We start from the raw sequence: 12,752 nt of genomic DNA on the forward strand, positions 1-12,752 counted from the left end.
GTCTTGAACAGTTCTTGTTAAAAAGTCTTGCTGTGCATTTTATAAATTTGTCTGTGAACTCTCCTCATTCTCACAAGTTTATTAAGTCATGCTGTGCTTCAGACATAAAGTCAACAAAACTGAGCTTTTCTTAAGTTTCATACATGTCTTAAACTTGCAACATGTTGCTTTATCCTATGCATAAGTCTTTAATGCGATTGGAACACTTCAATGGCGGGGGAAAGTCTTGGTAATTCATTTTTTCCTTTTTTATTACAGTGATGATCAACTTTCACTGCAACCCAGTAGGGTGATATAGTAGATAGATGGGCATGTTGCAGAATGAGGGAGACAATTGTATTGAAAGGCAACTGCCACTACCATCTTATAGCATGTTCTGCTCATTTGAAAAACATGCATTTTACAAAGTGCTGGTGGGGTGGGGGGACTATTGTTAATAAACAGGGTAGTTTAACTTCTGTAAGTGCCATCCCATAACTGGATTAAATCCCTCTGTGAAGGGGAAAGCTCTGTTAAATTCCTGAGGCATTGCTGTACTGAAACGTTGTTGGTTAATTGACTTTCAAATATCTAATTTATATATCCAGAGCCTGACTTTCTCTACATCAGAAGTAACTAGGAGAAAGTTTAAACATATCCCTAAAATCTATAAAATAAGCAATAGGCCTCTTAAAAAGACTGGACATGGATACAAAAATGTCTTCAGCTATCTGTTTATTACCCCTTACTAAACAGAAGTATTGTAGAGCCCTTCTAATTGCTTAGAGGAAAAGACTAGGCACTTCTTCTCAGGTAAAGCCTTCTACTGTCAGCCATAGGAAAGAATATCCTCTAACATTAATGAGATCATTCTAAGTGGGCCTCCACAAGCAAATCGCATGGACAAGGAGGGGAAGGTATTTATTTGGTAAAGTTTACTCAAGAGATCTCCTGTTTTTCACTATTGAATATTATCTGGGTAGTAATATGGGAGAATAGAATGAAAATGGCCCTTAAGCTATTTGCTTTGCTGACCAAGCATACAATAACCTTGTTTTAAAAGCATTTGGTTATACTAAACTTGCTGATAGCAATAGAGCTTATTTGTTCTTCTTATTCTGCAAACATGGTCCTCTTGGTCTAGGTATATAGTTTGTTCTTCGATGCACTTAATATGCCACCCTCAGTGGTTAGAAATTCTCCTGTTAGCAGGTCCCTTATTTTATATTTCTGGCATCTGCCCTCTCACGTAAGGAATTTGGGATTGAGTTTCCCCTTCATGCATCACCCAGATTTCATTGAGGAATGTGGGGTCTGTGCAGCATGGAGGTTCCTGGTTTTCTATAAAATAGTACTTTTAATAAAATACTTTCTTCCTCTTAGAAGAGAAGGTAGGATATCTTACTGTCTGGAGTGAATGCTATAAGTGGTTTTTAAAATACAGCCAGGATCGAACTACTCTCACCCAGTCGCAAACCAGAAATCATCTGTCCCTAAAATCCACTTTTGCAGATGTGTTTATGGAAAACCATAGGTCATGTTGGTTTTCTCATTGTGCATTTCAGTTTTACTTCATTTTATATAACTTCTCTCTCCTACTCTTTTCAGAGTAATTCTACAATCCAGTGTTCAGAAAAGTAAACACTCTGAACTTAGCATTTCTGACAATGCAGGCCTTTCTAAAAGAACTACCAGGTCTACTGCAAGAAAAAACAGTTTTAAAAGGTGAGAATTACGGTCCTGAACAGAAACTGTCAAGAAGGGCTCACCTTCTTTAAAGAAAATCCCCAGTGATAAGCAGGAGTAGTTGCTTGCGTGTTGCTAGACTGTGTGCACATATTGAACCTTCCAAGTTGAAGAATGCATGACAAATAAATGATAAAAGAACAAATATTAGAAGTTCTGACAAACTTAAGAGACTATTCAGGAGCAATTCTATGCAGGTCTATTTGGAAGTGTCTCATGTTATCAGTGGGATTTATTGCCAGGAAGGTATCCTTTAGGGTTGCAGCCTTGATGTCTTACTTAAAATGACAACAAGATTTGAGTGCAGTGGCACCTTAAACACCAACGAGATTGTTTTAAACATCAAATGAAGAGTTCGAAGATATTTAAAGAACAAAAGGCAATTAAGATCATGCTTAAGGGGAAAAATCTTTTCCTGATTCAGAGAAGGAAAAGAACTGAAGAGGTAAAAGATGCACATTATTATTTCTATTCAGCAGCTATTCATAGATAAAGTAATAGCAGTATGATAAAATACTTGATCGATTAGATTGGCCATTCATTTATTTGAAGGTAGGCAATGATTGATTATGTCTGGTGTGTAGAAAATATGTCTGCATGCACATATATTCAGTATTTGCATGTGCATTGACTGAGGTATTTTGAAATGTGCGCTTGCAGAGTTGATACTGATAGTCTGGATTTTTTGGACTAAAATCTGAGAAAACTATTGACAGGTTTAACTAATCAGCTCTTGGAACTGTAAATTGAGTGGTTCCATATCTGTCATATTTTGCACTTTTTTATCTTTGGCTGTTCATCAAATTGATTTTTCCTGTAAAGTCTTCACCAAGATCTGCTTCCTGTAACAGTAAATCTAGAGGGGCATATAAGCAGTTTTTTCTACATGGAATTAATTGCTATTCATCAAGATTAATTGTCTTAATAATGACGTTTGGTCTGCAGAATCAGAATATTTAAATGACATCAGTTAACCTTAAGTGAACTATTTTTTTAATATTGTCTTTCCAAAACTTGTTTGTGGTTTATCTAAATTCTTAGCATTTTAACAGCCTACTCATTTACTGAAATGAAATGTGATGTTCTGCCTTATGCATGGTATAGAAAACATAACTATCTGGACAGTTTTGTGTGGTTTCCATATCACTGCTACATTGGCATTTGAAGTTCTTACTCTTCTCACATTTTCAGTCAGCTTCAGTTTCTTTTATTTAGGGCATGACAGTATCTCCCCATGTCTTCACTTTCTTCCATGACTGAAGGCAAGAATACACAATATGTGTGACATGAATTGGGACACGGATGTCTGACCCAACTCGTAGTCACATGTAGGATCAGTATAACTCACCTTGCAAGTATTACGTTCCTATATGGTAGGTTCTCTAACACCCCACAAGGGCAAAGGATCTTTCCCTGTGGGTTTCATGTTCCTGAAATCCCAACATACTTGTTCTTTTCTTGCAAATTTTATGGTAGTTTAAGAGCTCTCCCAATAACCCTTTTTCTTGTAATATTCCCTGACTGTTCAAATGATTATCCTATACTTAACCTCCTGTCTGGGAATGAAATTCGCACCACTCTGGATTTCTGCTGCTCTTAAAATTTGAACCATCACCATTCATTCAGCATTAGAATAATCGAGAAGTAAGCCTGTTAATTTTTTATTATATTAAAATTTATGGTGTTTTAAAATGTGTGTATTTTTCTTTTAAATTTCGGAATAATAGTCTGTTCCTTTGTATTTTAACTTTTTATTATTTTTGTCTAAAAGCCAATGTGCTATAAAGACCGGTCTGGGATAAAGAAGAATATTGTTGCTCCACACCGCTTTGAATACAGCAAGAGGGAAGGAGGGGGATTTAGGAGGGGTTTTCTAGTGGAAATGGCTCAGGTAAATGGCAACAACAACAAAGTTTATTAGCCAGAGGCCATCACATTCTCAAAATCAATCAAAAATTACATGACTGCACATCAGCGAGACACACACCGTTTTAAAATAAATATTTAAAAGGTACATAAATACCAGGTAAATGGTATTTCCTGAATTTTGATTGCAGCCTTATTTCTTGGGCTGTGATGAGATTAGAAAAGGTGATCTTTAAGTAAGAGAAATTGATCTTGTACATTCCCTGAATGGGCAAGAAGCACCCCACCATTTTCTTCTGATGATTACAAAGTCAAATAGTATCAAATAACAATCAAATAGTATCAAATACTTCATAAGAGCAATAGAAAAAGGAAATAAAGGTCTGAACACTGTCTTGATTAAAACACTGTTTTGATTAAAATTCATACTTCCTTGTACTGGATCATGAGATTTTGATTAAAATGTGTACTTCCCTGTACTGGGGTCATGACTGAGTCCATACTGCTCTGCACACCTCAAATGTTGGTTCCAGACACTCTTTCCCCTTGCTGTGTTGCTGACAGCTGCTCCTGTTCTTGTACTGCTACAGCAAAGTCTGTTTCTTCCATGTTGAAGAAAAACGCCTTCATGAGACAGTAACATTTTAAAGGGAGGGAATAATGAGAATACACAGCAAATAAGACACTGCATCATTGACACAAGTCTAGCCTTGTGGCAGCCAGGATCTATAAAAAGGCTTTTGTAGAAGGTGCCAATTCAGTTCCAGCAAAACAAGCAGAAGCTCATGGGTTTAAGAATAGGAAAGATCAGTCTACTTAACTACTAGTAATCTGCATAGCATGTCGTATAGTTATAACTATCATAGATTATGTACTCCTTCATTGTTCTGTTACTTGGCTTCTACATCAGGAAATTCTTACGCCTGTATTCTGTGCAATGGCTTTTCTTTTATAGGCCATCTGTTTTAAAAGTCTGATGTACTAACTTTGGGCAGGGTGTGAGAGCATTTTTTAATTCAAGTATATTCTGAATAACCTGGCTTTGCAACTACAGCAGAATGTATGCAGTGATTAATCACTTTGCTATAAATAAATAAATAGTACATTATATAGTCCCTAAAAACTGACTTTGTCTGTAGGAAGGGAGGTAGGATGGGATTTAAGCACATGAGCAGTGTAGTTACTGGTCTGAGGCATATTACATTGTGGCACATCATAGCCTGCATATCAGAAATGATACATTAGGTATGATTATGACAAAAGTCAACTGGTTATACTTCCATATATAAAGAGTAATGATGTGAATGTACCTTAAGAGGCAGATAAGAATCCCCATTGTATAGCAAAGTCAATTACCTTATTCTGGTTTAAAGGAACAGGAATGCACCTTAATTACATGTGCCCTCTTCTCCATCTGCATGTGCCAGTTCCTTTCTCCGCTTCCAGGTTTTCTTTCATCATTGTGTACTATGATATTTGTGTCAAGTGTACTTTCATTAACATGCCATTGATCTGAAGCAGATTTGTAAAATTATGGGTTGGATCCTGCAGATGCAAGGATTGCAGAACTCTCCTCTATTCCCTTCCTACCAGCTTCCAACCCCAGGAAAGTTGGTTCCTGGGGTTGTGGGACCTGCACTGTCTAATAGTCATATGGGTCATGCATGAGGTTGCAGCAGAAAGAGGATGAAATCACCTTCGGTCTCTTCCATCAGTACAACTCTGCTGATGGAAGAGACAGAATAGATGATTTCACCCCTGAGCCACATGGATAATTAAACTACATGGGACCCATGACTCCAGGAATAAACTTCCCTGGGGTTGGAAAGGACTATTGGGAGGAAGGGATTGTGAGAAAGATATATGACCTTCTGCTGATGGATTGCAAGATCCAACCCCATTTTTGGAGCTTAGTGCTAATAAAGTTTCCCATTGTGGAAGTAGGAAGAATGAGAAAGCATGTGAGCCTACAACATAAGTTTGTAGCATTATCAGAATTATCAATTTGAGAGTAACTTTAATCTTCCGCCTCTTTAGTCTTAAGCATCTTGAACTAGAAAATATCATGTATTGGTAATTACAACTAGGAATAGTGAATTTGATTGTTGACACTTAAGTGCTTTCTAAGTCATGAACTTTGGAATTCTCTGTACAAAGAGGAGACAACACAACTTAGCCTAAGGCATATAGATACTATCTCTAGAGCCCAGTAGGGCTTGTAGTTGACAGATGGTTCCCAGCTTAAAGCAGTTGTTTTTTGAGGGACTGGAAGATGGGTCAGCTGTGAGCCTTATTCCAGGGATGGAAGTAAAGTTCTATTCTCCCTGCCCCCTCTTCTCTGTAGCCTCTGTGCTTTCATCCCAGCACGGGACCAACTGCTGGGAGAACAAGCAAGAATAAAACCACCACAGCCACCCAAGAAAAGAGCAAGCAAGTCATAGTGGGGGGTCAGGGGTTTTACTCCCCTTTCCCCACAGCCAGCTGGTCCCCCAGGCACCTTGGCAACCCCGTTCTCACCTCAGCTATTGTGCCTAAGGCTGAGGAGAGAGCAAAAAGACAGAGGGGGGAAAGTCCTTCTCCTCACTCAAAATATACAAAGACTGGCTAAAGGTTAACAATTGTAGGGAGAGACAACTTTACCTGCACAGAGATACATGTAGAAGTTATATTATAGTTACATACTTAATAGTTATTGAATGTGTATGTTAGGACTGTCACACAGGGCATACAGTAGTCATGTGGCTCTTGGGTGCTGGTCATTGCAAATGTGGTTCTCCATGATCTAGAGTAAGTAACCATCGCTCTGGAAATAGGGGAATGGGAAACAGAATGGAGAGTGTGTTTCAATTCTGCATGGAAATACATAGAACTGTGAAAACTGAGGTAAAGTGTAGTTTTTGGAAAGCAGAGATGTTACATAGCAGATTCCTCTGACTTTGCTTCAGTACGCTAGCATACAACCAGGAACAGCAGGTGTTTCTCAGGAAAAGTATGCTGTTCCTTTTCTTTTGAAGGGGAGGGGGTGGTCCTTATTGTTCTCCACCGTTTTAAAGAGGGCCTAGTATGAGAAATGCACCTAAAAAGGGAGAGTACAGGTTCCATTGACATATACACCATTGTTACCCAGGTAACACCATGCAGTACCTCTAATGAGATTACTATTTGTAAGAGAATCTACCGTGCTATAACCAAACACTGATTGGTCATGGCATGGAAGTTCTGCCACATTGTGAGCAATCTGTGTGGCAGCTTCTTTATTCATATGTCCACTAAGTAGAGCAGCTGCCATATCGAGGTGTTTCTCAGTGATCAGAATCTGAAGACCAGGTCTCAGATTTGTGTAGCATATCATACTTCAGATTCTTTTGAAAATGGGACCTTAAGTTCTTGAGACTTCCTTTTCAAGAGTGCTTAAGTAACTCCTCCCTCTTTCTCTTGAAAATGGCTGGAAACACCATACTGCAAATGAAAGACTCATGCCTTGTTGCTACAGTTAGCAGTTTAGGGAACAAGATAATATGTTGAGACGATTGGCGAGAGGCTGGATTTAAAAGAAACTTGGCGAATAGGAGCAAATACACAGTAAGTGCTATCCTGTTAATTTAAATAGTAAGGCAGTCTTCTGATATTTTAGGGGTAGTATTTGTTTTTAATCACAAAACAGTAAACAAAAAGTCAACCTTTAAAAATAAAAGGTCTCTGTCAGCTTTTGCCGTTTTCACCAGCATTTGGCTGTCCAGATAAACTGGAAGCTAAATAAAATGAAAACTTCAAGTATAATTCTTAAAACAATTTTTCTTTACCTTTCTTTCTACTTTTCCCCCCACAGTCTGATGCCCCACAGAGAAAGAAGGAAAAGGGATGCTTTACAACAAATGCGCTTATGGTACTTTGATTCCACTGCTTTCCCTTTTCGTACCTGATCTGCCTTCTCATTTTAATATTTCTAATCTGGGTGGCCACTCTTTGCTTTCTTTACTGCTGAATTTATATTATTTACCGTCCTTTGGTGGGGTGGGTGGTAGTAACCATTTTTTTGTTGTTTGCTTTCTTAGTCTGAATTGGTAGCGATGCCTGAATTATTTGTTTTGACAGTTATATTAACATAATATATAAATCTACTTTTATCTTTTCAGCAGCGCTTCTGTCCCAAGAACCAGAACGGTGTTGCGTTAAGCAATCTGAGTAGAAGAGGAAGCAGAGGGAGGAAAGGGTCTGTCAGTTGCTGTCAATTAAAAAATCAAAGAAAGAAACTTTAACAAAAAAAGAAAGTAATGGTCTATTTTAACAATCGGCTCAAAAATGTCTAAACTTTTTGAAGATGACTCTTATGGAAGGAACTCAGATTTACTACAGAACTGTAAAGGTCTTGACTTTTTAATACCAGAAGCTTTCTCAATGTAAAGATAAAGAATGGCTTGTAAATTTTAACTTTGGGTTTAAAGCCTTAGCAAGAGTTTTTTTTTCCTGTGTGATACATATGTATAAAATGTGAGGGCAATCATTTAGTTTCTGTCTACCACAAGGGAAAAGAGGATCAGAGCTGTTGAATAGCTTTTTTGTGTCTCCTGCACTGTGATTCTGCTCCAGGTGGAGAGGGAGGACACTTGATGAGTTGATAATACCATTTTTGCTCATTGCTTAAGCATTTTTTTGCCTAGTTTAAGAATCCTAATTTTTAGGATTTTTTTTCAAGTTGTGGTAATTTCTCAACTGTCCACAAGTGCTTTCTTTTCATCACTTCTCCAGCTTTTCCCACTACTGCCTGAAGTGTTGCTTAACACATCAAAAACCATTGCGTATGAATGATGCATTTTTAAAGCCACTCTTGAAATGCTGTCTTATTCAAGTACTAGAGATACTGTTGTAGGTACAGAAATCTTTGTAAAGGGGCTGGGAATTGGAAGCTGGATACAGTGCAGTGAGTAGCCAGGCCTTTTTGATATGCAGACTGAGACATCCATTCCCTGACTCACACAAGGAGTAGTAAAGGTGGTGAAGTAGCGTCCCTCTTCCCAAGATTGGGAGAAAAGGTAACATAGTCATTGTAATGTTTGTTTTCTAGCAGTGGCCCTCAGGATTAGTTTGGGAAGAGATGGCTGCAGCAGGCTTTTGTTTCTTCTCATTTATTGCTGATACTGCTGTACAGTGAACCACCTCATTACCATTCCTGGCCTTAAATAGGCAGGAGAGATGGATGCAAGATGCAGCATGGTGTTTTTTCTGTCAGGGTAGTAGCACTGTTGTCCTCTCAACCTTGAAAATACAGGAGTTGCAGTACTATGCAGCTGCAAGAGTGTTGTGTCTTCTGATAAATGCTCCTTCAGCCCTAAAACAGCAACAGAAAAATTATGTATAGCTGCCAGAAGGCAATATAAGCACTTACCTGGTGGCCTAAGGGCAATCGCTACTATCTGAGTGAGTGGTTAGTTGCATTTCTGAATTTAATCCTATAACTCTAAATCTTATTGGACCAGTGGGAAAAAATCCTGTAACCTTCAAGCGCAATTTGAATAAGGTGCTTATTTCAGTTTGAAAGAGTTAAAATTTTAGCATCAGGAGCCATTGCTAGAGGTAGACTGTCTTTTCAGAAATACTGTTCTGTCTGTAAGAACAAAGAATGCCAGAACACTGGAAAGGACCTGTTCACAAGAAGGGGTCAGTCAACTTTGTTGCCTTATCACACCCCAGATAGCACCCAACATTCATGAACACATGTGGCTTCAGTCTTGTTGCTATTTTGCCATGCTTGAACTATGGAAGTGAATATATTCAGCATCTTCTCACAGTGGAGCATGGTGTCTCTACTCCCTCCATTCTCAACATACTCATAAAATATAGCCTTGGTATATGCTTGGTAAACCTTAATTCCAAGTAAATGTATTTAGATCAACTCCATATTCTTTCCAGCATAAAAGATGAAAAATGTGGATGTTGCAGACACATGCCAGAGTCTGGTGAATCCAGATATATGTATACCTACAGGTGATAGCCACACCTTTATGCACTTGCTGTAGGAACCATCAGGGCAAAAGGACTCAAGTGCCAAAACTATACATCATCCTCCTGTTATGATGCTGGTTTATTGGCAAAAAGAAGCAGAGGATAGAGATGAGGGTCAAACTTGCCCAGACAGCACGCCTGGCCCCAGTGTCTGCCAGTACCTTATGTTTGCTCTAGACCTAGGTACCAGGTGGTGATCATGGGCATATACGCCATGTCTTTCCTCCTTGTATTCTGCTGATCACAGCAATACTATCAATCCCTTAGATCCTTAGCCCAGTTGCTTGGGCAGACAGGCAACCCTCCATACTGAGCAAAAAGGTCTGGCATGCTGCTCACAGGCCAGTGGGTTCCCTTCTGCTGCTCTTGGATATTAGTTGAAGTCATAAAATAGCACTTCAGTCCTTGTTCTATTCCAAGCCCTATCTGAGCTAAGCTATTGTAAAATGATATCTTTATCTGCATATAAAATTGGACCCAGTAAAACAAACGGTGCTCATCCTGTGTGAGATTTAAACTCCTCCTATACAGAAAACACCTGAAAGGCTTTCTAAAAAATTGTTGCAGTTCTTGCTACCGTTTCTGCATTAATTACCTCCCTGTTTTACAGAAGTTGAATACTTGTGATTCCTTCTCTCTTGTTCCAGGTAGGGTATTAAACACCAGTCCTATTCATGTTTATGCAGAAGTCAGTCACACTTTATTCATTTGGGTTTAGTCACATGTCCACAGGCATAGGATTTTGAAGGCTGGTTAGTAAGTAATTGTATTTATTGTTCAGGTTAAAAAGACAACAGACACTGTAAAGACAAGTGTATTCTTGGCTACAGAAGTAGGGCTTCCATTTTGAAATCCAAGCATGTTTAACATTTTGTATGAACACATCATTTGTAATCATGGTTGATGCCTACAAGGCTGTGATGTCAGAACTGATTTAAGGTATACAATTTACAGGAATTTACAGTTTGCAATTCAACAATAATTTTAATATAAACATCCCCAATTTTTCCCACAGTAGACAGATTAAATGTAGGCTAGGATGTCACTCAGCAGAATGTGATTATCTGGAATTTAAGTAACTGCTTTGTTTACAATCATATACCAAGGTCAGAAGAGTTAAATTTGTCCTATGCTGACCATTGAAGAACAGAAATACTGTATATTGCTTTTAAGAACCTACCCAGATTTTTTTTTAAAAACACACATTGGTTTCTATTGGAAGGTACTTAGGTCTGGCTAGACATTCCTTAGCACATTTAGGGCCCCAGCTAACAAGTCACTTATATGGCTATAACCAAAGTTGTATATACTGAGTGTTTCCCAAAGATAGTGTGTGCATTTTCACAAGGTTTTTTTAGTGTAAATACTAAAGACTATAGCAGGGCCAAACACCAAATATTTTATCAATATGAAACATTAACTACCATGAAGTCAGACCAGCTTTCCTACACAAATTGTCTAAATTTGCCAAGCTCACATCCTAAATTCAAAACCCGTAGCCCAAACTTGACATATCATTTTGCCCAGTGCCCAAGGTTAAATCTAGTGTGCCAAATCAAGGGTGGCATTCTAGACAGACCAGTGGCATGCTTGCAGTGGAGGCTATGGTACGTTAGTCAACAAACTCCTGTTCTATAAAGTGAAAGGCAGAGGAAAAAATGCATATATACCAAGCAGATGCTTTTCTAATGTTGGGCTAGATCCTACAGAAGCATGAGTGTAAGGTACCCAGCTATGTGCCCCTTGTGGACCTGCCCCCGCAAGCTGATGTTAGGGGAGCCTCGGACTGTACTGAGGAAGAATAATGTAAAATCACATTATCTTCCTATTTAGTCTCCACTTTGTGGTCTGTCCTTGAGACCCCTCCCCTTCTCTGGCATGAGCTAGTAGGACAAGTTACCAAAGAGATGTTTTAGATAGTCTTGTGTTCTGTAGGATGAAACCCAGTATATTTAACTCCTCCTTTTCAAATTCATTTTGAAAACAGGTACTCTGAATGGAAATTACTGTGGAAAAGCAATTCTATTATGTGTGGCTCAACATTAGAAATATTGTAAAATCATTGCACTGATTAAATTGATGGTATATCAGAAACAGAAATTCTAAAATATTTTAATTTTATAGGTAACTATAAATGCTAATTTAGTAGCTTGTTGCTAAGTAAGCAGTGAATCTATGCTGATCTCCTGCTATGACTTGTAAAGTATGTTCCAGTCTGAATAGCAACCTGATCTTCTAAAGCAGCCAAGACAAAAATCACCCTATCTGATAAGCACCAGGGCCTTGATAGTGGAGGGCTTTCTTACAGCTTACAATTGAAGTCACACTATGTCATTGCCAAGTTGGTGTCTCCATTTCCCTACTCTCCAACTTGCTACATCAGTGTTAATGTTAACTTTCACCTAAAAGACTTGTACCTGTCATCTGCATAACAGAGCCCCAACAGTTAGCCATTTTAACAGAACTTTCACATTTTTGAAATTTGAGATATATTCTTAAACTGCACACTGTAACATGGAACTCTTCTTTTTAAAATTACCCTATTGTTTGCTATAGCTCTTCGTTCTTTATGCTTACCATGCACTCTCATTAGAACAAATGTTGGTAGCACTATTTCTGTATCCTACCAATTGAAGACCAGTTATTCAAATAAACTTATCCAATTGGCTTAAGGCTGGTCATTTGTATTTTGATTCTTCTAGGCCACACCATGTGCCACAGTCATCTAAGCAGCAACTTATTAGGCTAGGAGATAACAGATTTCTCAGTGACTAGATATCCAAAATAGACACTAGACCATTTTCCAGCATTGTAAACCAAAGAAGGGCTCTGTGTTCCTTCTGATTGCAATTATTCCTTTTTAAGATAAGTTAATAGCTTCTGAGACAATTGATTTTTGTCTCTCACATCATATACCAAATGGCATTATTCCAATTCAGTAGTGGGTAGCCTAATTACAGCATACTTTTCAAATTTATCATGGTAGGGCAGTTACACTCAAATATTCACCAGTTCTACTGCTCAAGACAGCAGTGCTGTCTGAATACGAGGCAAAACCAGAAGCTTTTCAAATTACCACTTGTTGCCCCCAATTGTGTGCTGTATTTGCCTCATACTCTTGTACAGACCGTTTAGTATAATCAATATTGCTTACCTTT

General features: G+C 38.3%; 1 protein-coding gene across 3 annotated transcripts in view; it reads left to right on the forward strand.

The window, feature by feature from the left end:
* The window catches only part of CDC14B (cell division cycle 14B), a 62,906-nt gene extending 51,772 nt beyond the window's left edge, over window positions 1–11,134 (forward strand). For 2 of the 3 annotated variants that reach the window (XM_054986212.1, XM_054986213.1), the window contains exons 13-15: window positions 1,588–1,704; window positions 7,421–7,477; window positions 7,728–11,134. In XM_054986212.1, coding sequence (XP_054842187.1) covers window positions 1,588–1,704; window positions 7,421–7,477; window positions 7,728–7,767 — 214 coding nt within the window. In that variant the 3' untranslated portion in view covers window positions 7,768–11,134. The remainder of the gene's footprint in view (window positions 1–1,587; window positions 1,705–7,420; window positions 7,478–7,727) is intronic. The other variant, XM_054986214.1, reaches the window with a different exon arrangement.
* The last annotated feature ends 1,618 nt before the right edge of the window (window positions 11,135–12,752 follow it).

This window comes from Eublepharis macularius, chromosome 8, assembly GCF_028583425.1.
Source record: "Eublepharis macularius isolate TG4126 chromosome 8, MPM_Emac_v1.0, whole genome shotgun sequence".
Taxonomy (NCBI): domain Eukaryota; kingdom Metazoa; phylum Chordata; class Lepidosauria; order Squamata; family Eublepharidae; genus Eublepharis; species Eublepharis macularius.